Source organism: Thamnophis elegans, chromosome 6 (assembly GCF_009769535.1).
Source record: "Thamnophis elegans isolate rThaEle1 chromosome 6, rThaEle1.pri, whole genome shotgun sequence".
In the NCBI taxonomy this organism is placed as follows: domain Eukaryota; kingdom Metazoa; phylum Chordata; class Lepidosauria; order Squamata; family Colubridae; genus Thamnophis; species Thamnophis elegans.
Window position 1 is genome coordinate 65,268,895 of NC_045546.1, and position 27,154 is coordinate 65,296,048.

At 40.5% G+C, this 27,154-nt stretch overlaps 1 protein-coding gene across 1 annotated transcript in view; it reads left to right on the forward strand.

Moving 5' to 3' along the window:
- Positions 1-27,154, forward strand: part of DMD (dystrophin) — a 1,161,901-nt gene that overhangs the window by 1,021,487 nt on the left and 113,260 nt on the right. The window contains 3 exon segments of the mRNA XM_032219839.1: positions 15,599-15,673; positions 23,702-23,903; positions 25,000-25,085. Of these exon segments, the coding sequence (XP_032075730.1) occupies positions 15,599-15,673; positions 23,702-23,903; positions 25,000-25,085 (363 nt within the window).

A 27,154-nucleotide genomic window follows, 5' to 3' on the forward strand; every position in this document is an offset into this window, starting at 1 on the left:
GAACAACATAACATAGAAGAAAAAGGGAAGGGGAAAGAAAATCAATTGAGGCCAAGGCTTGTCCGGGTAGGCAGAGTAGAATTTACGGAGAAGTCGAGGAGCCCGCACATGGGACTTATCAAACCATTCAGCATGAGAGGGAGGGAAATGCTTCCAGGCCACAATGTATTGAACATGATTTCTAAGTTTCCTAGAGTCCAAAATTTGTTTAATCTCAAAATGCTGTTCACCCTCAATCAGGAGCAGGGCGAGTGGAGCTGCCAAAGGACCCCGCAATGGAGAAGTGCGTTCTGGCTTCAAGAGATTGACATGAAAGACCGGGTAAACCCAGTTGAGATATTTAGGCAGTTCCAGACGTACGGACACAGGGTTGATGATCTTGATAATCGGGAACGGACCAACATACTTTGGGCCCAATTTCTTAGACTTTTGAGAGGTCCGGAGGAATTTGGTGGATAAATATACACGATCACCAACTTATACTCCCTTGCCTTCACCCTCTTTTATTCGCCTGCTTCTTATGTGCTTGATGTGCTGCATCCAGCGCTCAGTAAGCCAAGGGCCACATTTTTCGGAGCTGGTCACTCCACTCGGAAAGGGATAGCACTTGAGGTTTTTCTCGAGGTATTTCTGGAATAGGCACAAAATCATGTCCATACACCACTTTGAAGGGCGTAAATCCTGTGTTGCTTTGAACCGAGTTGTTACACGCCACCTCAGCATGAGGCAACAATTCCACCCAATTATCCTGTTGGTAATTGCTGAAACATCGGAGATTGGTATTGGTATTTATTTGATTTGTAGGCCGCCCTATTCCCCGAAGGGACTCAGGGCGGCTGAACAAAAAACCAAGGGAAGGGAAACAAATACAGAAAAGTAAGACAAACAAGACAGTGATACAACAGTTTAAAAATACAACACGCACAACATGCACTTTGAGTAAGGGGGGGGACTCAACCCCAGGCTTGCTGGGACAGCCAAGTCTTAACGGCTGTCCGGAAGGCCTGAAGGGTGGCGAGGGTCCGAATCTCCACGGGGAGCTCGTTCCAAAGGGCCGGAGCAGATACTGAATTAGTCCTCTCACAATCCCCATTAATTTGAGGGTGGTGGGCGGAGCTTAAGCCCTGGGCGGAGCCTATCAAATTCAAAAACTCTTTCCAAAACATGGAGGTAAATTGGACCCCCTATCCGAGATGATGAGATCCAGTACCCCATGCAGACAATAGACATGTGTAATGAATAACTTAGCTAGGGATTTAGCGGAAGGGATTTTGGAATAAGGAAGAAAGTGAACCTGCTTGGATTACATTTCAAATTACCCGAATTACCATATTTCCTTGACTTTCTGGTAATTCAACAATGAAGTCCATAGAGATCTTCCATGATGCCTCAGGACGGGCCACTGCCTGGAGCAACCCCTGAGGCTTTCCCAGTGGTTGTTTTGCCGCAGCACATGTGGGGCAACTAGCCATATAAGATTCAATGTCTTTTTTCAATGAGGGCCACAAAAATTGTCTCTTGGTGAGATGCAGGGTTTTCACAAAATCAAAATTCCAGCCATGCGTGAGTCATGAGTACGTTGAAGACCATGGCTCTAATAGTTGCGGGAACATACAATTTAGCTCCAATCCAACCCAGGCCATCCTTCACGGTGCATTCATCCGTATGTTGGCGAAACCACTCATCAACCTCAAGGGCTTCCTTGAGTTTTGCAACAAGGTCTTGCGTGACTTCCAAATTGGAAGTGGTTTGGCTTCTGGTGACAACCGGAGCGGCGAGGCTTCTTGTTGGCATGACAGGTTGGACAACACTAAGCTTTGAACTCTTTTATTGAGGAAGTCTGGACAAAGCATCAGCCATAAAAATTTTCCCGCCTGGAATATATTTCAAAGTGAAATTGAATCTATTGAAGTGTTGTGCCCATCTCATTTGTTTGGGGGATAGCTTTTGGGTCTTTTTTAATGCTTCTAAGTTTTTGTGATCAGTCCATACCTCAAAAGGGTGTTTTGCCCCTTCCAAAAAATGACGTCAGATTATCAAAGCCCACCTGACAGCAAAAGCTTCCTTTTCCCAAATTGCCCATCATCTCTCAATCTCTGTTAGCTTTCGAGAGGTATAAGCGCAGGCTTGCAACTTGCCATGCGCATTCATCTGAAGTAGCACCGCCCCTACAGCAACATCACTAACATCTACCTGGACCACAAAAGATGAATCCATGTCCGGGTGTTTCAGAACAGGCTCAGCTGCAAACAGGCGTTTTAGTTTCTCGAACGCAGCTTGGCATTCCATAGTCCAGTTCAAGGGTTTATCCGGTTTGGGTTTTGCCTCCCCCTTTGATTTTAGGAGGTTTGTAATTGGCAAGGCAATCTTGGCAAAAGAAGGAATAAATTGATGATAAAAATTAGCAAAACCTAAGAAACTTTGCAATTGTTTGCATGTGCGGGGGGCCGCCCATTCGTTGACTGCTTGGACCTTTGCTGGGTCCATCTCTATTCCCTTGTGGGAGATGTGATATCCAAGGTAATCCACCTTCTGATGAAATTTGCATTTAGACAATTTAGCATATAGTTCCGCCGCACAAAGCTTTTTGAGTACTGTGCGAACAAGCTTCACATGTTATTTTTTTTAAAATAGTTTTTATTAAACATTATTACCTTTAAAAACAGAAAGAAAAATACAAGAAAAGACAAAACATACATAATAATACAAAGTAAATATACAGCCTTTTGTATCGGCATTCATTAGTTATACATTTTTTAAGCGTAAAACATACAGATACAAATACAATTTTAAACATACAACCCCCCCTCCTCTTCCCCCCCCCCCCCGCGGTGACAGTCATTCACAGCCCAACTTTTTCTTTCCTTCCTCATTGTTAGGTCTCTAAGCTACATCTTCTCATTACAAAGTTCAGGGATCTATTACAATACCCATGTTCACTTTTAACTTTCCCCATTTTAAGTCCCTGCTGTTCTCCTTGTCGCCCACATATACCATAAGTTCCAGCTAAGATAATGTTCCGTTTCTCCTTTGCCCCTCAGCCAACCCGTCATTCTAACCATTTCTGCACATTCATAGATCTTTTTAATTATAGCATCTTCCGACGGTATGGTAGTGGATTTCCAAAATTGTGCATAAGTTATTCTTGCGGCCACAATTATATGTAGGCTCAAATGCCATATTGAACTGCTTATGTTTTCTGGTTTAATGCTTAGTAGAAGGTTCTCGGGTCTCCATTCCATGTTTGCCCCGGTAACCTCTTTTAGCCATTTTTTAATCCTTTTCCAATATTTCGTGGCCTCAGTACAGGACCACCAAATATGGTAGAATGTGCCATCCTTTCTTCCACATTTCCAACACGATGGAGATAACCCAGGGAACATCTTGGCTAACCTCGTTGGGGGGAAGTGCCACCTATAAACCATCTTGTATATGTTTTCTTTGAATGCTGTAGATATTTTTTTTTTTTAAGAGAACTTTTTTATTTTTCTTTAAAAAAAAAACACAAATATGTCATCATTTGTCAATCATTAAGACATTGAAGTACAAATTTTTTTGTTGTGTGTACCCCTCCCTCCCTCCACCCCCCCATCCCCCCTCCTCCTTCCCCCCCCGACTTCCCAGAACCCGTACACGGTATGGATTTTTAACTAACACAGTCTAAAATCTATTGAGAAAAAAGAAATAAAGAAATTAATGACATTCTAGATTGAACTTAGCTTCTTCTTACTGAACTAACTTTAACAGTTTAAATCATTTCTGACCTTAAGCATAGGCTAACTGGAATTTCTTAGTCCCGTATTTATTTTGTATATAGTCAATCCATTTTTTCCAGTCTCGTTTATATCTCTCATTTGAATGATCTTTGAGATATGCCGATATTTTAGCCATTTCAGCTAAGTTTGTTACTTTCAATGTCCATTCTTGGATTGTAGGCAAGTCTTCCTTCTTCCAATATTGCGCCACCAACAGTCTTGCTGCAGTTATCAGGTGCAGAATCAAATTGGTCTCTACCACTGTAAAATCAGTACATATACCTAGTAAAAATAACTGAGGAATAAACTTTATCCTTCTTTTAAAAACATTTTGCATGACCCACCATATTTTTATCCAAAATGCCTTAACCTTTTGGCAGGTCCACCATATATGATAATATGTAGCATCGAGAGAACCACACCTCCAACATTTAGGCTGTACATTCGGATACATAGAAGCCAACTTTTTAGGATCTAAATGCCATCTATAGAACATCTTGTAAAAATTTTCTCTCAGATTTTGAGCTTGTGTAAATTTCACATTTCTTACCCAAATTCTTTCCCATGTATCCAACATTATTGGTTCCTCAATATTTTGAGCCCATTTTATCATACAATCTTTAACTAATTCTGTTTCCGAATCCATCTGTATTAGTACATTATATATCCTCTTTATATGCATTAAGCTTTGATCTCTTATTTGTTTAAACAGATTATCCTCAACTTGAATAAAGCCAATTTTTGATCTATTTTCCACCTAGCCTGTAATTGCCCATACTGGAACCATGTTTGAACTACCTTCTCCTCTTTTAATACCTCTAAAGATTTTAATTGTAATACCCCCCTTTCCGAGGTAAGAAGCTGTCTGTAAGTAAATCTGTCCTGTTTTTGTGCTGTATTCATATTTTCAATTGCATGTCTAGGAATTGCCCACATGGGTATCTTGTCATTTAATTTATATTGGTATTTCTTCCAAACCCGCAATAAAGCATTTCTTAAAATATGACTTTTAAAGTTCTTATCCAATTTTTTGTTGAATAACAGGTAAGCATGCCAACCAAATACCAGATCGTGTCCCTCAATGTTCAATATTCTATCATTGGTTAAATGAATCCAATCACTAATTACAGATAATGCCACTGCATCATAATATAGTTTTAAATTAGGTAGTTTCAATCCTCCTCTCTCACGTACATCTTGCATTATTTTCATCTTTACCCTCGGCTTCTTTCCTGCCCACACAAATTTGTTGATACCCTTCTGCCATTCTAAAAGGTTCGCATCTTTTTTAAGTATAGGTAACATTTGGAAAAGAAATAAAAATTTTGGTAAAATGTTCATTTTCACTGCCGCTATCCTGCCCAGCAAAGATAAGTGCAATTTCTCCCATTTTTTCATCTCTGTCTGTATGCTATGCCAAAGTGGTTCATAATTATGCTTATATAATTTCCCATTTGAAGTTAAAATGTTAACTCCAAGATATTTGACTTTTTAACTACCTCACATCCTAGCATCACTCCTAATTCTTCCTTTTGTTTAATATTCATATTTATAGCTAATATTTTGGTTTTTCCTAAGTTTATTTTAAAGCCAGACACTTGACCATATTGATTAATCGTATTCATTAAAACCATACTGGATTCCTGCGGTTGTTCCAATATTATGACCAAATCATCCGCAAAAGCGCGGACTCTATATTCTTGCTGCCTAATCTTGATCCCTTTTAAACCATCCAAGCCCCGTATTTTATTCAACAATACTTCCAAAGTTATAATAAACAATAATGGGGACAAAGGACAACCCTGTCTTGTACCTTTTCCAATTTGAAAAGAGTCTGTTAAACTTCCATTGACTATGATTTGTGCTGTTTGCTGTTGGTATATTGCTTTAATTGACTGTAAAAAATTATCTCCTATCTGCATTTTTTGCAATATCTTCAGCAGAAATTGCCAGTTAACTCGATCAAAGGCCTTCTCAGCATCCAAAAATATAAACGCAGCAGGGATCTGGTTGTTCTTTCCCAAATATTCTAATGCATTAATAATTAATCTGACATTACTTTTCATCTGTCTCCCTTGTATAAAACCTGTTTGGTCCGTATGTATCAATTGTTGAATGACCAACATTAACCTATTTGCTAATATTTTAGTAAAAATTTTATAATCTACATTCAGCAATGAAATGGGTCTATAATTTTTGGGTTGAGTAGTATCTTGATCTTCTTTGGGTATCAAAGATATAAACGCTGTCTTCCAAGATGGAGGGACTTTACCTTCCGTTTGAATCATATTAAATAATTCTCTAAGAGGTTCTACCATTTCTAACTGTAGGTTTTTATAGTAAACCGCTGTCAAGCCATCTGTACCTGGTGCTTTCCCTGGCTTTAATTGCTTAATTACCTGCAGGATTTCCCCCGAGGTTATTGGTTGATTCAATTTTTGCCTGTGTTCTTCTCTAACTGAAGGTATTTTCTCCTTGTCTAAATATTTGTCTATGTCTAAACCATTAATTTTATCCCTTTATACAGTTCTGTAAAAAATTCCCAGAAAGCCTTTTGAATCTCTTCCTGTTGGAACACCTCCTTCCCTCTGTAAATCAGTTTAGATATATTTCGAGTTTTCCTTTTTTTCCTAATCTGATAAGCTAACCATCTGCCAGGTTTGTTTGCATTACAAAAAGTATTGTGTTTTGCATATAATAAATTAGTAGCTACCTGGTCAGAGATCAACATGTCAAATTGAGATTTTAATATGTTAATAGCTTCCTTAACCTTTGTATCGTCTGGTTTCCTTGTTAACTCCAGCTCTTTTCTCTTAATTTCCTCTTCCAGTTCTGTTCGTTTTTAACCCTTGCTTATTTCTATGTATTTTATTTATATTCATCAAAACTCCTCTCATATACGCTTTGCTTGCATCCCATACAAATTCCATAGATGTACCCTTATTCATATTCAAAACAAAATATTCAGATAGTAATTTTTTACAATCATTAATATAGTTTTCATATCTAAATAAATTTTCATTCAGTCTCCAAAACCTTCTTGCCTGCACTACCCTTCCCAACTCCATCCAAACTGGGTTATGGTCCGAAAGGACTCTAGCTGCAATCTTTGTTTTCTTGACCCTAGAAAGCAAATCATTAGTGGTTAGAATAAAATCGATCCTTGAAAGGGATTGATGCCTGTCCGAGAAGAAAGTGAAGTCATATTCCTCTGCATTTCTTTCTCGCCAGATATCTCTCAATTCAAAATCATCCATAATGTCAAAGAAAGATTTGGGTAACTTTGCTCGCATCTTGGTATTTAGGCGGGAAATCTTCTTATCTCTCTTAGTGTCTATCACTCCATTCCAGTCACCCAATAGTATACAGGAACTATAGTCCCACTGTACTAATTTAGCATGAAGATTTCTATAGAATCTATCTTGCTGTTGATTGGGAGCATAAATTCCCAAAAGTAATGTCTTTTTCCCTTCTAAGATTAAGTCTAAAGCAATATATCTTCCGAAGGGATCTGCTTCTATTAATTCAGCTTTCATATCTTTTCTTAAGTATACAACTATACCATTCTTCTTTTCCATAGCAGAAGCTGCAAAATGTTGACCAAGTTTTGAGTTGATCAAATATTTTTGATCAGTTGACTTGATATGAGTTTCTTGCAAACAAATTACATCGTTCTTAAACTGTTTAAGATAATGAAATATTTTCTTCCTCTTCTGTGGAGAGTTCAGTCCGTTGACATTCCATGTTAAAATCTTAGTTGTCATCTTTGGTTGGTTGAAGCATTTTTAGAGCTTCCTGCACGGCCTGTTTAACCTTAGGTCTAGCTCCTCCCACTGCTTCCAGATTTGTGTTGTAGTTCCTTGATCGATGGCCGATGATTGTTGATGCTGTTGCTTCTTAGCTTGTTTCTCCATACGTCTAGTAGTCATGCGGCTAGGTCTTGGTTCCATAGCACCTTGCACTTCTAGAGAAGAGAGATGCTCCATTTTGTCTGGTGGTTGTGTAGTTTGCTGTCCTTCTTGTGGTCTTTCTCTAGGTCCAGATGGTGCAGGGTGTCCGGCCTTCAATATATTATAATAAAAATCTCGGGCTTTCCATACAGAGTTGAGGCGGTACCTTTGCTTATCAAATGTAAATATGATGCCGAATGGTGCATCCCATCTATACTGTATCTGACGATTTCTGAGTTCTTCGACCAAAAAAGCGTAGTCTCTTCTGGCTCTTAACATTTGAGGTGGTATCTCTTTCAAAACAGCCAGGTCTTGACCGCCAATTTGAAGCTTAGTGTTATAAGACGCTTGCAGTACCATATTTCTGAACTCTCTTGTAGTAAAATATATAACGATGTCTCGAGGAAGCTGCTTCTGCTTTGCCAGCCAGGAGTTAACGCGGTAAGCTTTGTCAATTTGCCAGCCTTGGTTGGTCCCTGGTCTTCCCATCAGGCGGTCAAAAGCTTCCGATAGGATCTGTTTCAGGTTCTCCTGTTTCTCCTCACGCAGCCCCCCTTACTCTTAATGCGAACTCCATTTGTCGGTACTGTATCATAATAATTTCTTTTTCAGCATTTTCCACTTTTTGTTCCACCACCTCTGTTTTCAATGTCAAGTTAGCATTGGCATCATTAAGAACCTCTAGAGTATCTTCCATTCCAGAAATATGTTCTGTTAATACAGTTACAAGACTCAGCATGTCGTCTCTAATTTTATCAACCTTAGCCTCAAATTTCTCATACAACTCCTGTTTAAGTCCTTTTATTTCACTTTTAATTTCACTTTTAATTTCTTCTTTCATTTCTTTTATTTCCTCTTTTCTCTCCTCTCTATTATCTCTAAATTTATCTTCCATTTTAATTGTCTGTGCATTAAGAGCCTCGCTTAGATTACTCAGAAAAAATTCTTTCGTTAACACATCCCCAGCAGGGGGCGTAGGAAGCGGAGGCTGCAGCTTTGTACCAGGCACTGAGGATGTGCCCCTGTAAGTAGAGGGTGACGACTTCAAGTTAATATTTGGTTTTGAGGCCATTTCAAAATTTGTCTGCCTGCAGTTAATAAAACTCTATTGCCTAAATATGCAGCTTTAAGTAAAGAGGCTTTTATTTTGAAGTTTGAGGCTTGGCAAAAGTTTCAGTGAGTAAACATTGTAACAAGACCGTTCAACAGATTCATCACCATTTAACTTCCAAATAAGCAAAGTTAATGAAGGAGTAAAATTCTTCTATTGTGAAACCAAAACATGTGATAAGCTATCTCTTTTGTTTTGAATTCTTTTGAAGTCTTGTGAGAATTAGCAAAAAGTGTTCGTTATTACCGGAGAAACCAGCCTGCTCGGCGCCATTTTAAAAGCCTCTGAGTAAATAATTTTTCGGAGGAGAAAAAGAGAAGAAGCTAAAATGTTGATAAGCAATTATTGTCCTCGCAGTAAACGGATTCAGCCTTGGGCTAGCCCCCCTTTCCTTGCAAGCACAAAAGCTGCAAAAATCGAAGAGCATTTGCCAGCAAAACAGTTTCTTCTTTCCCTCTTGCCTGAAGGATATGAAAACCTGATAAGACGTCAGATGGAAGATCCTCCAAACAGGTACGTAGCCAGGAATTCGGAGGCAGCTGATTTTTTGCTGCCGCCACCAGTAAGCTCCTCCCAGGAAGCCCCCCAGTAAGCTCCTCCCAGGAAGCCCCAATGCTGTAGATATTGTAAGTTTAATGGTCTTACTCCATAGATCCCACCATTTGCCCATTTCAATTTCATAGCCAAGGTTTCTCTCCCATGCTATTAGAAGGCTTTTGTCCATCTCTTCATTAGCATCTTGGCAGGTCAAAAATTGGTAAATCTTCGATAACATTTTCTTGTCTCCACCAAACAAAATCTTATCTAGCCCCTGAGGGTTTGGGTAGATCCCAAAACCTACCTTATCACTTTTAAACCTGTTTCTAACCTGTAAATATTCCCACCATTCCAAATTCTTGCCCTGCTGCTCTAATTCCATCTTTGTTTTCATGTTGCCAAGCTTCACATGTTCTTCACGTGTTTCCGTGTAAATAAGGATATCATCCAGATAGACCATCACGCCTTTGTAAAGGTGGTCATGTAAAACCTCATTAATTAATTGCATGAAAACAGCTGGCGCCCCCTGCAGTCCAAATGGCATAACTCGAAATTGAAAACAACCATGAGGGCAATTAAACGCAGTTTTCCACTCATACCCTTCTTTAATTCTGACCCGGTAGTAGGCCCCTCATAGATCTAACTTTGTGAAAATCCTCCCCTTGCCCAGCTGGGCCAGCATGTCCTTCATCAATGGTAAAGCATAGAGATTTTGGACACATACCCCGTTTAGGTTTTTAAAATTCACACATAAACGAAATGAACCATCTTTCTTTTCTCTGAATAAGACCGGAGCAGCCACTAGGGGTCTAGCTTCAATGAAACCCCTTTCCAAATTTTTGTCAATGAATTTTCTCAATTCGTCCATTTCCCTAGGGGTCATTGAATAAATTTGAGGCTTAGAGAGTTTTACTCCAGGGAGAATGTCAATGCTGCAATCGGTGGGTCTGTGTGAGGGTAACTTATCTGAAGATTTTTCACTGAAAACATCTTTCAGGTCCCAATGTTCTTTTGGGATTTTTTTCTCCCCTTCAATTCTTTCCTGCCCTCTGGCTGCTAGATTGGGGTCTGACTTATTCGGTTTTGGAACCCCTTCTACCTTTTCAAGGGACGTAGCAGACCAGATGCGTAACCAAGCCTTCCTCCAATTTATGTGTGGGTTCCATCTACGCAGCCAGGGCAATCCCAATATAAGGGGTCGGTCCATTCTTGGAGCCACAATAAAACTTATTGTCTCTTGGTGGGTTCCCATCCACATCTCAATAGGCTCAGTAACAAAGTGAGCAGGGCTCCCTCCCGCAATAGAGCCATCCAATTGGCAAAAAGCGATTGGGATTTTCAAAGTTTTTAGCTTCAACCCCAATTTCTCTACTGTTTCCGGGCTCATAATACATCGTGTACAACCGGAATCTAAAAGAGGTAGCATTTTCTCTCGTGCGCCAGAAGAGGGCACTCTAAGCTCAACTGAAATAGTCATGGGTCCCGAACGGGAACTTACCCAGCGTTCGTCATCAGAGTCACTTCCTTCCGAAGAGCTGGGGGGTTCCTCTCCTCCTTCCACAGGGATGAAACGCTGAGAAGGTTCCTCCCCTTTCAAGGTGGGTTCTTTTTTCTTGCTGGGAGGTTTTTCCAGCCTCTTCTCTCTCCGAGGGGGGTGGTGGCTTTTGGGTCATCTTGACTCAGCAATTAACGGCACGGTACCCCTCCTTCCCACAGCGGAAACACACAAAGGGTTTTGGCTTGCTTGTAAATCCGCCCTTCCCTCCTTTCGGGGCTCCTGGGCAGAGGGGGATTTTTCCGCCCTCACATTCCCCTTGGTAATTCAGCCTGGCCAGATCAATTTTTACATCAGCGGCTGCTTCATACCAGGGCTGCAATCTACGGGGAGGTCTCCTGTTCACACATTGCTTGTAAATCTCTTTGTTTAACCCATTAGTGAAATGGTCTAATAATGCTTCTTCAGACCAACCCTTCATAAAAGCTGACAGCTCCCAAAAATCTTGTACATAATCAGCTACTGGCCATTTCCCCTGGGTAAGAGTTTTAAACTTAATTCTTGCTCTCCGCTCTGTGAGGGGATCATCAAAGCGTTTCTTCAAAGCGGCCATAAACCCATCAAAGTCTCTCAAGAGCAGGGAATCAGCGTTGTGCAAACCCACCATCCAATCTGCCGCTTTTTTCCCCAAAGCCATCATAATTACTCTTACCTTCGCAACATCAGAACCCAGTTCGCCATACATTTGCATGTAGTTCTATGCTTGAACAAGGAAGAACCCTAGCTCTTTTGGTTCTCCTCCGTATTTTACACTTAAAGGAGCATCCGGCGTCTGCGCCCCCCCCCCTTGGAATGTTTCTAGCTGCAGTGATCAGGGTTGGCGCTGGGTCATCTTGTTCAGCTCCCCCTTCGGCTCCTCCAATTTCTCTCAGGTCAGACAAGATATATTTTTTCTGTCTCTGCCTCAATTTCTCTCTCCATTTCACTCTCACGAGCCCGGCGTCTCTCCCACGCGCCTTTGAAAAGTTTCATAGCTTGGGACATCATAATGTTCTCAGGATCGTGCCAGTCAGCCACTGGTTTTCTGGGTCTCCTCATAGTAATCCTAGTCAAAGGTTCTTAAGGGTCCTCTTTCCGTCCCACTCCCCAAGGCCACCTGGGTCCAACAGATCGTCCTTCCAAGTGCAGGCCAGCCATCCGCTCCGTCTCCAAAGGGCATGCAGCTGCTCCCATATCTTCTTGATCACTGCCTTGGCGGGACATCCTTCAGGTTTTGGGTGCACCCCCCTCGGAAGGTGTTAGCTCCAGGATGGGTGCGAGATGAGATCCAGCTTAATGTCACAGTTCCTTCACTTAATAACCAAGAAAGAAACCACTCAACTCCATTTTGCAGAATTAAGAGTATTTTTACTGGTTATAAGTAATGAGAAGCTAAGCAAAGCTGGATCTGAGCAAAAGAGCGCGAAAGCATTAGATATCAATACATGATTCATTCCCCTCCCCTTGGTACCCCAGTCCATAATCCAATTGTATATCTCCATAACTGTCAGGTGGGAGACATCTTCAAAAATCATCATCAGGTTGGTATGCCGGACAGTTGGCCTTGGCGGGAAACTCCCCTCCTTCCACATGCGCAAAGGAATGGTGAGAACAACTCCCAATTTACAGTCCTCCTGTACAGATTATTTCCCTCACCCAAATACCATGCCCTCCCTCCCCGTTTCAATGGCAGCCAAAAAGCAAACAGCAAAACAGAGGCTGACAGGCTATGTCAACTACCAGCAGTTCAACTGGTAGAGCTGCTGCCTTTCACAGAGGTGGCACACAATAATGTGCATAGCAGCACCGGGTTGACCCCTTTTCAAGTCACCAGTGGCATGGACTTCATCTCCATGCCTGAAGTGCCCAGGGAGCACCCCTCATCCATGTTGTTGAATGAATGGGCCCACTGAAGGAAGCATGGGAAAATACCAAGCATGCCTTAAGGGACGCAGCAAAAACCCACAAAGCTCAAGCCGACAAATGCCATTCCCCCCAGCCACCATTCCAAGTGGGCAGCAAGGTCTACCTGTCCACAAAGTATTTGAAACTACGGCTCTCCTATAACAAGCTGGGTCCACAGGATGACTGGTTTTGCGTTGCTGCAACAGTCATAGGAAGCGGGCTCCATGAACTTAGGCTGAACTCTTCTTGCTGGGGGACCCTTAAAGGGCTAAAGCCACCTCGTATAGATGATGAAGAAAGGAGGGACGCCTTGCAGATCGCAGAGAGTGGCAACTATCCTGCTTCATCCGAGGCTGACTTTCCTAACAAGGAAAGAGAGGCAGCCATTATGGCCGCCGGGAAGCTGGGACAAGCAAAGAAAGAAATGTGCTGGAGCAGCGTTTGAACAATGGACTGGAGCTGGGTGAGATGATCTTCAACTTCTTTACTAGAGATTAAACCCAGTGGTGAAATTAAAAAAAAAATTCCCTACTGGTTCTGGGCTTGGTTGGCAGGGCTTGATAGTCATGTCACTGAGTGGATGGGGCTTGGTGCAACAAGCAGGAACCTCACAGAGTGACAGACAGCTGAAAAACAAGACATCAGACTTTACACAAAAGCTACACAACGGACTCACACACAATGCAAAAGCAGTTGGACTTCACACAAAATGGTCCCTGCAACAAGCAGGAACCTCACAGACAGTCAGGAAAAGCTGATTGTCGCACTTGTTTTTTTTTAACTTTTTTAAGCATTTTTTTTAGTACAGCTTCAGGTATTAAAAAATTGCTTTAAAAAAGTTTTTTTAAAAAAAGTTCCAACGATCCGTGGCATAGCTGATTGTCGCACAGCTGATTATCAGAACTTTTTTTTACTCTTTAAAGCATTATTTTACTACCAGTTTGGGTGAACCGGCCTGAACTGGTAGCATTTCACCCCTGATTAAACCTCAAAGAAACTCTGAAAAGACAATTCTCCAAAATGTTTAAAGCGGCTAACAATTACTTAGAGGAAGACTACAGACCTGAAAGAAAATGAAACCTAAGAGAGGATATAATTTTTAAAATATAGAATGACTGGATTTGAACATTTTATTGGCAACATCTTGAAAAGGCATTTTAAAATGCTGGAAACATTGGGTTGATTATTGGGGAAAAGTGAAATAAATTATCTGAAAAAATTGACATTGTTAGATTGGGAATAACATTGAAATTTTAGGCGATGACATCTGGTGAAAGAAAGAAAATACGCTATAATTTTATCAGGCTGGGAAGATCTTAGAATATCGTATTTTTCGGAGTATAAGATGCGTTGGAGTATAAGACGCACCGAGATTTTGAAGAGGTAAATTTTAAAAAAAAAGTTTTTGCTCTCTGCAGACCTCCCAAAAACGGCCCGTTTTTCGCAAAAATGGTTGGGCCCTTTTTTTCCCAAAAAAGGGTATGAATAGCATTTAGGAGGCTTGTAGAGTGCTCCTAGGGGAGTGGGCCAAAAACGAGCAAAAAGCATGCATAGCCTTTAGGAGGCTTATAGAATGCTCCTGCGGCTGGGGGGGGGCAAATTGAGCAAAAAATGACCTGTTTTTTGCTCATTTCTGCCCTCCCCAGCCTCCAGGAGCACTCTATAAGCCTCCTAAAGGATCTGCATGACTATTTTGGTGAAGGGGGTGGGGTTTCAGGAGGCAAAAATGCTGTATTCAGTGTATAAGATGCACCCAGATTTTCAGCCTCTTTTTTGAGGGAAAAAGGTGTGTTTTATAATCTGAAAAATATGGTAATCTTTAACACTGAGTGGAGGTAAACACATCTAGAAGACTGGTTTTTTGCTGTATATTGTTTAATATCTATTTGTTTCACAACTAAGGAAGGCAAATTTCTGAAACTTTTGAAGATTGCTAAGTAGAGTGGTTCGGAAATACTTGGAACTATTATTGGAATCAAAAGACTGGTGAGGTGGCTGATGAAGACATGAAAATCTGGAAGGAGTAAACTGACTTGTGGAGAACTGCAAAGAATTATAAATACCGTGTACTTCGAGGCATGACTGGGACTGAGTGAATAGTCTTAAGACTGAAATGATGGTACAGACAGTAGAAGTGATATTAAGCATGAAAGAATATATTCCTACTAAGTATGAATAAAATTACAGCTATAAATAGCACCTTGTTCTGCCTAAACTCTGCTGTTTTTGTTCAGATTGTAGTTGTCATGGTTCCGAGTAATGAACTGTGGGAAATTAGGACTCTGAAGCTTGGCTCAGATTCAAAAATCCCTTTATTGAGTACATCATATTGGCACTTACAAAGAGGAAGCTAGCTCTACATTATTCCTGCACATAGGGATAGTTAAAAGAATAGGATTTCCCCACCCTCTTAGGTCTCTCTGATCACATGGGCCAATCAGTCCAGTCATAGGTTCCCGCCCAGCTTCAATAGCTCTTTGATGACATGATCTTATTTCACATGCTGGCTGGTAGATATTATGACTAACTAGCTGAGAAATGTGGTGACATTCCTAAGTTTCCTCCCCCCCCCCAACTTGAATGGCAACCAAGAAACGAAGCAGAAATAAAGCATGGTTTCTGATGACGTAATTTTTCAGATTGACAATAGTACTATTTCTTATAATCACTGATTTTGTTTTATATAAAGTGATAGGTGATTTGTTTTACATTTAAATATATTTTAGGAGTTCTTTTGTGTTCACTGAGTAAACATGCCTGGTGATAAAATAACGTATGTCCTTTTCTTCTTTTACTTGTGTCACAGCTGATTTGAACAATGTTCGATTCTCAGCATATAGAACTGCCATGAAGCTCCGAAGACTACAGAAAGCTCTCTGTTGTGAGTATTCTGAATACCTTCAAGAATTTTTCTTAATTGCATTTTAAGAAATGAATGAATATATCTTCCATAAAACTTTATTTTGTGGTCATTTGGGGCACAAATTGAACTATTTTTTCTCCCAGATTCAACATGTAAGATTATAAATTTTCATTCATCATTGTGGGTTTGTTTTTCTAAATTCAATGATAAATTCTTCACATACATACATACATACATACTATCCAATTTCTTTCCCATCTACCCAGGCTGCAGGTTTTTTTCCTCAAGTTACTTGAACTCTGGCAGGCTTACATTATCATTTTAATAGATTTCTCCTGAAGAAATACATTACCTTTTCCCCATTTTTAGCTTTCAAAATGATTTTGCTTGCTTTTTAAAGGGGCTCTTCATCCATTAATATTGGTTGAAAATATTTTGATTTGATAAAAATGTCAGTAATGAAATCAATTCATGAAAAGGTAGCAGGTCTTGCTTCACGTTTGGGTTTGTATTTATCTTCTATATTCCCGTTTTGTCACAATGAGTTTTCAGCTAGCATAGTCAGTGGAATGTAAACAGGTTTTTGGATTTTATGAACTAAACACTCCTGGCATTTTGCCCCCCCAGTCTTATATTTTTTTAACGGCATTCTAATTTGATGATTAATTTCTTGTGTTTATTATTAAAGTTATCCTTATAAGAATCCAATTTTGCTTTTATCTTTTATTTGTTGAATTAATTTGTTAATATTATTTTCTGCTATGAATAACTTGTGAGGTTTTATGATAAATTAACATAAATATATTAATATATAATTAATACATTACATTAATAATATTAAATTATATTATTATATTAATATATAATTAATATGTTATGATAAATGGCTTTCTCTGGTTTTGTCTTTGTGCTTCTATTCATTTTTGACAAAAAGTTAATTTACATCCATTTTTCATTCAACAGAATTGGCAAAAAGTATATTGTTAATAGTAAAATATTTTGATATGGAAATAAAACAATATCAAATTAACATAATACTATATGTAGATATCCAAATAATACAGTATGATGCAGAAATGAATAAAGAAATCCCTTAGAAGAACAACTGATGTTAAAGCTACAGTTTTGCAATACATACCTATATTAATGTTATTCTTTATACTAAAATTCCAAACAATTTTCCCATTCAAATGTTCCAAAATTGAAAACCTGGAGTAAAAAAACCCTTACGCTGGGGTTTCTTTTGTAATCCCCCCCCCCCAAGATCCATTAAAATAGGGATCATAGAACCTTGATCAGGTACTGATTAAAGCTGATTGCAGGAATTAGATCCTAAGAAAGCAAATAGGATTATATTCCAAACCAGTATCTCCAGATAAGTAAAATCTTTACCATAACTGAATTTTGAATTTAGTTTTCTTACAAATGGGAAAATGGTAAGAATAAAATAAAATCATAGAAGTGATGCCTTCACTCAAAAATCCCCTTCTGTCCTTATTTCTCTGGAAATCAGATGTAAATATCCTTTAAGATTTTATAACTTTCTGTATTTATCTTCTTTGGAAAATCCTTCAGAAGAAAATGGCCCTTCTGCCATGTTCTTTAATGGTGAGGCTAGTAGAGAAATCTCAGATTTTCTCTTCCTTTTAAAAGGTTCTAGATTTTAAACATTTAGTTATTTTCTTCTTTGTTTCATGTACTACAGGTACCTACTGTATGAAATTCATTAGCTAGATCTGCTCCTTCGATTAGTGCAGTTTGGATAGGCAGCTTTCTTTACATTACAGTTTTAGACTAAGAAATGCTAGTGTGCCTTTTTATCTGTAAAATTTAAAATCTTTTTTGGTTAGGGTTAGGGTCCTACTCTCTATAAACCTCTTGCCAGTCTTTGCCAAATCATATTTTAAATATGTTTTTCACTGAAGGAACTATAGGTTACAATACAATAATTTTCATAAATAGCCAATTGGCATTCTGCTTAGTAATTGGAATCTCTATTCAATGCATACAGTCCCACTCTCCCTTCTATGTATTCACTTTCCTGATTAGTGACTGTTTTCAGTCTATACGTATGCTGCCAGTGATTATATAGAAAGATACACAAAAGCTGTCACATCAGCTACAAGAAATCAAATCCTTCTTAAATTATCTATTATTTCCATGCATAAATCAGTTAAATTAATCTTCTCTCACCTTGCATACATATCTGCATCTGAAGAGAGCTTAGTGAAAGTTGAGAAAAAAAGTATTTGAGTTTATCCCACATATCACTCTCAATAAGACATTAGTAAAGATAATATAAAGACATCTTAAGTTTAATACTTGGGGTTCAGTGCTATTGCCCACTGCCACTGAATATGTGGTGTATGTGTGTGTACTATCTGAAAATTGTGTGTGTACACAACCCACATACACAAAAAAAAGTTTCTGGTCAAGATAAATAATGAAATAAATGCTTTCGTTAAGGTTAATTATTAAGAAAAAGTAGCTCACATATTTTAAACATTACTTCATGACACATTATTATTATAGATTTATTGATTAGCCTATAGGGCATATCAATCTTAAGCAAACATATTTTCACATTGCTACTGCTTATTCGTGATGTCCCATACAATATTTAAGTGACTGAGGGACCCTTGGTGTTCTCTGAGATTGGTTGTTTTCTTGCAGATGTTTTATTACCCAAATTAGGTAACATCATCAATGCTTGTAGCGAGTGGGATTTGGTCTCATTTTATATTCTTGTGGCTTTCCCTATCAGTATTGGTGGGAGTGGCCTTGGTGGTTCTTTGGTTGGACTGCTTACTGTTAGCTTGTTTGGCAGTTCCTTGATAAGGGCATTGCTTGTTTTTTGATAGTTGGTCTAATACCATGTTTCCCCGAAAATACAACCTGTCCTGAAACTAAAGCCTTGTCACATTTTTCGCGTTGGCAAAAATATAAGCCCACCCTGAAAATAAACCACCTGGACAACCCCCCTGCCTCCAGCCACACAGAGCACCGCTCACCGACATAGCGGTATCCTGAAGGCGCCGAGATGCAGGAGCGTTGCTTTCCGCCTTCAGGATACCGCTAGGTTGGGGAATCGCATTCTGCCTTGCTGGAAGGGGGAGTTGCCCAGCTCTCCCTGCAGCAGCAGCCGCCGCTGCCGCTGCGCTCCTAGCATAACGTCTCCTCTGGTACCAAACTCGGCTGCCGAGTCTTCCAGCAGCGGCCGCTCTAGGAGTGCACTCTCTGATTGTGAGTTGGCTGTGGAAGACTCTGTAAAAGAGTCTTCCGGACAGAGAGTCTTCCAGCAGCCAGCCCACAACCATAGAGCGCACTCCTAGAGCGGCCACTGCTGGAAGACTCAGGAGCTGAGTTTGGGAGTTTGGAACCGGAGAAGACGTTATGCTTGGAGCGCGGTGACAGCTGCTGCAGGGAGAGCTGGGCCCGGACATGTTGAAGCTAGGAGGCATGCCTACTGGGGTCAGAACAGGCACTCATGCAACCCCCTTTTCCAGCCCGGCAAGCTCCATGCACTGACTTAGGGGGTATCCCTAATGTGCCAAGCTGGGGAGTGGGCAGAGCAGCACATGGCTTGGCACCTTAGGGATACCCCCTAGGTTAGTGAATGGCACTCTGCCCGGCTGGAGAGTGGGTTTGCCGGGTGGTTGCTTGTGAGCTTAGTCACCTCATGGCTGCTTCGCCCCGAGGCTGTGCCCGGTTCTTCGGGAGCCAGTTTGCAAGGGAGCAGCCACCCGGCAATGCCAAAACAATAAGCCCTCCCCTATAATAAGCCCAAGGCCATATTTTGTAAGTAAAAAGAAAATAAGACCCTGTCGTATTTTTGGGGAAACACTGTATTAATCTTGGTGTTAATCTCTGCTCATCTGAATGTTGATAATTGGTGAACAGATGTTCTGGGTTTTTTTATTTTTGGTTGGTCGGTTGTCTCATTTGAATGGTATATAGTTGTTGTTTTTGTCCCTGGTGATGGCTAATTTGTCAGAGTGTCAAGCATCCAGGAATTCTCTAAAATTTTTGGACTTGACTTGTCTAGAATGGTTAGAATGTTTTAGAGAAATTTGTGTGCTAAGCCAGCGTTCTTGGCATGGAGGTGGGGGGGGGGAAGGGAATGCTTTCGCACACATGCCACTTTCACAAATGCAGCTTCACACACATAAACACCCACCATTTTGACAGCCTGGTTCAAAACAGGCTGCAGCTTGGCAGTGGGCCACAATCCGGGGTTGGGGACTCCTATGTTATCCTATGCATATGTGATATCCTGATGTGTCCCATGCCATGTAATAGTCTGTTGGTGGTTTCTGAGATGTTTTTGATGTATGGCTGGGTTATCCTTTTCAGCTATATTGTGTTGAGTGGACGGGCACTTGATGAAGTTTCATGGATATCCATTTTGCTGGAAGATGTTGTATAGATGATCTGTTTGCTTTTTCTGATATTCAGATTGTTGCAGTGTGTTTGTGCTTGTCTAAATAGTATTTTTACACAGGTTCTTTTGTGGGAGGTTAGGTTGTTACTTTGATAGTGGAGAACTTGATTAATGATTATAACTATGATTATAATCTCATCAGTGGTGGGATTCAAATAATTTAACAATCAGTTCACCCAGGGTCAGGTTGGCTGTTGTGGGAGGCTTGGCCCATCCCCATCCTCCAACTCTGCTGCACCTGCAGGATGAGCTTCATGACAGCCAACCTGACCCTGGGCGAACCGGTTGTTAAATTACACTCTCCCCCCCCCCAATTTATTTATTTATTTAATTAGTTTGTATGCCGCCCACACTCAAAGAGATTCAGGGTGGCTTACAGGTAAAAAAGGGAGGGGGGACATATAAAAAATAAAAAACAACATTAAAAATTCTACAACATTCAAACTTAGGATGGGGCTGGATACATCAACAGCCCCAGGCCTGCTGGAACAGCCAGGTCTTCATCGCTTTGCGGAAGGCCAGAAGGATAGTAAGGGTCCGGATCTTAACGGGAAGATCGTTCCATAGGGCCGTAGCAGCTACAGAGAAGGCCCTCCCCCAGGGAGTTGCCAGCCGACATAGGAGGCCTAGTCTGTGCGATCTTATAGGTCTCTGGGAGATAACTGGCAGGAGGCGGTCTCTCAGGTAGCCAGGTCCGATACCATGTAGGGCTTTAAAAGTAACGACTAGCACCTTGAAGCGTGTCCGGAGACCAATAGGAAGCTAGTGCAGCTCGCGGAGGATAGGTGTAACGTGGGTGTATCTAGGTACACCCACTATCGCTCGCGCGACTGCATTCTGGACTAACTGAAGTCTTCAAACACTCTTCAGGGGCAGCCCCATGTAGAGCATGTTACAGTAATCCAGTCTTGAGGTGACAAGGGTGTGAGCGACCATCCAAAGGGCCTCCCGGTCCAGATAGGGTCGCAATTGGTTCCCCCGGCGAACCTGGGCAAAGGCCCCCCTGGTCACAGCCGACAAGTGATGTTCTAGCGTCAGCTGCGGATCCAGGAGGACCCCCAAATTGTGAACCCTCTCTGAGGGGCGTATAATTTCACCCCCAGGTTAAGAGATCGAATAGCTGGACCATCCTTGGGAGGGAGCATCAATAGCCACTCAGTCTTGTCGGGATTGAGTGCAAGCTTGTTCGTTCCCATCCAGACCCTAACAGCCTCCAGGCACTGGCACATCACTTCTACCGCTTCACTGAGTTGGCACCGGGCGGACAGATACAATTGTGTATCGTCCGCGTATTGGTGGTATTTAATCCCATGCCGGCCTATGATCTCACCCAGCGGCTTCATGTAGATGTTAAATAGGAGGGGGGACAGGACCGAACCCTGCGGCACCCCATAATTGAGGGACCTAGGTGTCGATCTCTGCCCTCCAACCAACACCGACTGTGACCTGTCCGAGAGGTAGGAGAACCACCGAAGGACGGTGCCTCCCACCCCCACCTCTCGCAACCGTCGCAGAAGGATACCATGGTCAATGGTATCGAAGGCCGCTGAGAGGTCAAGAAGCACTAGGATAAAGGAATGACCCCTATCCCTGGCTCACCAGAGATCATCGATCAGCGCAACCAAAGCAGTTTCTGTGCTGTAACCAGGCCTGAAACCCGACTGAAAGGAATCCAGATAATCGGTTTCATCCCAGGTCCGTCGGAGTTGAAAGGCCACCACTTTCTCAACAACCTTCCCTACAAAGGGGAGGTTGGAGACTGGACGATAGTTACTCAAAATGGCTGGGTCCAGAGAAGGTTTCTTCAGGAGGGGTCTCACCACCGCATCCTTTAGGAGGTGCGGGAAGGATCCCTCCCAGAGAGAGGTGTTAACTATTGTCTGGAGCCAGCTGCGTGTCACCTCCCTGCTGGTCGAGACCAGCCAGGAGGGGCACGGGTCCAGTATACAAGTGGAGGCACTCACTGCTCCCATGGCCTTGTCCACTTCCTCAGGAGCGACAAGTTGAAACTCGCTCCATAAAATCCGCTCAAGACCTTCCCCCGGTACCTCAGCTGGTACCGTGCAATTGGAGTCGAGGTCTGTCCGAATCCGAGCATCTTTATCCGCTAGAAACTGAACAAACTCCTCAGCTCTACCTTGTAAAGGGTCATCCGCATTCCTCCCTTTCAAGAGGGAGTGGGCTATTCTAAACAAGGCGGCTGGGCGTGATTCAGCGGATGAAATAAGAGCGGAAAAATGCACACATTTCGCCGCCCGTATTGCCACGAGATAGGTCCTGATATAGGCTCTCATCAGTGCTCGGTCAGATTCAGAGTTATTGGCCCTCCAGCGGCGCTCTAGGCGCCTCTTTTGGTGCTTCATCTCCTGGAGTTCCTCGGTAAACCAAGGAGCCCTCCTGGATCCACTACCTCGGAGAGGCTGTAAAGGCACAATCCGGTTTAGAGCCCCCACCGCCGCTGTATTCCAAGCAGCGACTAAGGACTCTACCGGACTGTGGACGAGAGCGTCAGGTATTTCTCCAAGCGCCGTCTGAAATCCCATTGGGTCCATCAGGCGTCTGGGGTGGAACCACCTCCTCCCTACAGTGGGGGATTGGTTTCCGAAAGTCAAGCCTCAGTAGGAAGTGATCAAAGTGGATCCTGGGTGCTGCACTGTGCTGCAATGGAGAAATGGGCAATGGAGCAACTGTCATGAGGGAAGGAGAAGAGAAAGCGGTCTTATCCTTTCCTCATGCAGGCCACTACATTGCCAGTTGTCCAATGGAGAACATTGCAGCACAGCGTAGCACCCAGAATCCGCTTTCATAGCTGGGGATGGGTAATTTAACAACCAGTTCACATGAACTGGGGCGAACCAGCTGAATATCACCACTGCCTTTGACCTACTACTTGCTATTTATATATACCATTGGTGATCATATTTGGTCAATAAAGAATTATGTTGTGATCTGTGAGTGTGATCTTTTGTTTTTCTAGTTTCCCATCACTCTGCTGATGAGAATATATAGGAAGGATAGCTTATTGTTGTTTTCTTCTTCCTTTGTGAATTTTATACCTTTGAAGATGTTGCTAATGGCTTTGTGTATGTTTTTACTAACTAAAACTAGAGGAAATTTTTCAGAGAAACTTGCCTGTTTGAGCAGAAAGCATCTACAAAAGAATGATCTCTCTTTAGCTAAATACATTTTATACAGTTACTCTGCTGCTCAAACCTTGAAGGGTTCATCATTATTGATTCAGCCTCCCACTGGAGCTATGAACATTTAACCTTAAACTCCTTTTTTAAAAATGATATACTATTTCCAATTGACTAATAAATTCTATATTAGAGCTAGTGGGAGGTGACTGATAAATAGTTGCTGGACAAGAAATAGTTTTTAAACTAGTAGCTACAATTATACTACATAATCTGAGATCACTTGCTTAGAAAAAAGACATCAATAATTAGAAAACACTAAAGATAAATTTAAATTTTGTATCTTCAATTTAACATATTTATATTTTAACTGTTGCTGAATTCAACAGTTCAACTGTTGCTAAGTTTAAATGATGTGATTATTTTATCAGAGCTGTTTCATATTAGGGTTTTTTTTTGTCATTACAGTGGATCTTTTGAATCTGTCTGCTGCATGTGATGCCTTGGACCAGCACAACCTCAAACAGAATGATCAACCAATTGATATACTTCAGATCATTAACTGCTTAACTACCATTTATGATAAATTGGAACAAGAGCACAATAACCTAGTCGACGTCCCTCTATGTGTAGATATGTGCCTCAACTGGCTTTTGAATGTTTATGACACGTAGGTCTCTGTAGTTTTTTGTACCAGTTTATTGTAATAAACTACTATTCTGGTAGTTGTTTCGATGGGAGAAAATTTGGGATTATTTTAAATTCAGAAAGTTGCTGAAAGTTACTAATTAATCTTAAAAACAACAAAATTAATTACACCATTTAATTTTGAAGTTTTGTATGATCCTAGAAATAGAACTTAATGCTTGTTAATTGTTTTCAATTTTGATAGTTATTCATATACTAATAAAATTATTAAATCATTTAGGTGCCAAAATGTAACTGTTAATTACATTTCACAGTAAACTACTTCTCATAAACTAAGTATATATATAAGTGTAATTGTATATGCAGAATTACTATTCAGAGTTGGAAATGGATTATATTTATGACTTAGGAAAATGCTTATAACTCTGAAAATATTATAAAAAGATTCAACATACAAATTATTATGAAATTGTGCGAGCATATTACCCTACATCTAGTATGTTGTACCGTGTTTCCCTGAAAATACAACCCACTCTGCTTGTGGCAGGATGCCACATGTCACGTTGTGCCAGTGCCACTGCTTATGGCAGGATGCTTAATGGCTCAATGCTGCCACATATGCCACCGCTCGTGTCCGCAACACCACAAAGCACCACACAGCCTGCTGATGGAAGCGGCAGCACTGGTGCGCCGAGCCTCATGGCGTCCTGTGACCGATGGCACCACCATGACAAGCCATGCAACATCCTGCTGTGAGTAGCACCAATGCGATGGGCTACATGGTGTTTTGCTGCAAGCAGTCACAGAAGAAATCGGGCAGCAGCACGACAGGTGTCGGGCATAGGAGGTGTGACTTTGGTGGTTTAAGGTAATTGGGTAAGACATTCCCCCAAAATAAGACATGCTTATTTTGGGGCTGAAAAGAAAATAAGACTAGTCTTATTTTCAGGGAAACATGGTATGTACTACTCCAATAAAAACTATTCCTTTGACCTATTTTGTTTTGTGCTAAAACGGGAAATTCATTTTTATTTCTGGCATTTTAATAAGCTTAGATATAGGTATTATTATGTGCATTTACATTATTGCTTATTTGTTTATTTATTTAATATTAATAGGGGTCGAACGGGAAAGATCCGAGTCCTGTCTTTCAAAACTGGTATAATTTCACTGTGTAAAGCACATCTGGAAGATAAATACAGATGTAAGTAATGATTGTATTTTATAATTTTTGCCATTTATTATGAAGCTAGATAAATAATAGGTCAAATCTTTTCAATTTTTTTAACAAAACTTGGAAATTAATATATATATATATATATATATATATATATATATATATATATATATATATATATATATATATATATATATATATATCAGGTTTTGCACTAAATGTTACCTAATGTCGTCTACTTTAGCCCATTGGAGATTATGGTCTTTATAGTTCACAAGTACAGGTAGTTCTTGAGTTATGAATGTAGTGGAATGTAGTGGATTCTGTTCCTAACCTAAGGATTCGTGGAAGTGAATCTCATACTTTGAACTGGATCCCTCCCTCCTTTCACCCACACATTTGCTAATCAAATGCGAAGCTCATTAAGTGCGCATGAGGTATTTCAGGATGGGGAAGACCATGGCGGGGCTATTAATGGAACAGGCCACCTGCCTAAAACCACTCAAGGTCTCCTCAACCCACTGAAATACCTCATGCTCCCCATAATTGCTTCCCCCCTCCCCAACCTGCTGCTCCAGGTCACTTTCCTTGTGAAGATTTAGCCAACAGTCTCCTCTCCAGCCTCTCAGCTGCATGCACCCTCTGCAGTTCTGTTCGTGCCTCCGCAGGCTTCGCCCAACAGATTGCAAGCCAAAGTGGAGCTTCTGATGGGTGAATGCGGCACTTATTGTGTAACTTTGAACATTCACTAAGGGAATTTTTGTAAACCAGCAATTACCTTTAACAAGTTGTAGAATTTTGCTGGATGACATGTGATAGGAATGAGCCAGGATCCAAAGAAAAATACATGTGCACTAGATGGCTTAAAATGATTGCCCATTTAAAAAAAAATATTCATTGTGGATACATCATGACATAAGCTCAAAAGAGAAATAATCTGAGCCTTCACCATCTTTATTATCTATTATGATATTTTTCTTCTAATTGTTGTTACTTTTTAAAATGTAAACCACCTTATAGTCATTAGAAGGAATGAAATGGTTTCTGTTATTCACACAGATGTGAAATCAGATTATACAGCTGTGCAATCCCATTTGTAAACTTCCAAAGTTTACAGAATTCTTGTTAGGAGCTTCCATCCCATGTGGCTAGTGTAACTCCTCCTTGGTTTTTTATTATCATTATTTTCCTTTTTTCATTGTATATTTGTCAGTCCATTTTGTTTACAATTGTTATTTTTCAGTCTAGTTTTTTTCTTATTTTTCTTTATTCTTAAACTTCTTTTTAAAGAAAAACTTAGCATGACACCTTGTTCCTTAGCTACAGATACCACCTTGTATACTAGACTTGTATTCTAAGGATCTTATTTTGTTACTGTTAGAATGCAGGAGTGAGTTTAATCCCTCATCTGAGCAGAATTGATATTTCTTTTGTCTTGGTGAAGGCATTTTCAAGAAACTGACTTGTCACAATTATTAATTTCATTTGCAATCCAAGTTGCAAATTCTTCTTGAAGACCAACAAAATCTCATAGTATATCGAACATATCTTCTAATTATTTTCTGTATGTATCCCCTTTTAGTATTCTTACCTAAATGGTAAGCAAATTATAGTAAATCCAAAACATGTGCACTGATAACCTGACACATACAGATTTTCTAGGACTTTGAAAGAGTCTGCAGGAAATTGTAGATTCAATACTAAAATTTGATTAGGAATTATATTTCTTTATTTTAACAAGTTAACGATAAACAAAATAAAATTAGGCGTAAAGCTCTTCTAAAAACAGCTATATACAACATGAGAACTTTCCTACTGAAGCATGAAATATTAAAGAAACTGTTAAAGTAAAACCATATTTTTTCATTGCACTGAAATGTTTTTAACACCTTGAAAAATAATTCAGGTCATGTTTTGGCAACTGCATTAGTGTCAAATATTTCAGGTGTTTTCTAACTGGTCTTCCTTCTATTACAGATGTGTTGTATAGAAGCTTCAAAATACATGCAGTATAGCAAATTCATAGTCAGTTGAATTTTATTTGTGATACCATTTCTAACAGTCCCAGGGCTGATGCATCTTTGTAATAGAATGCA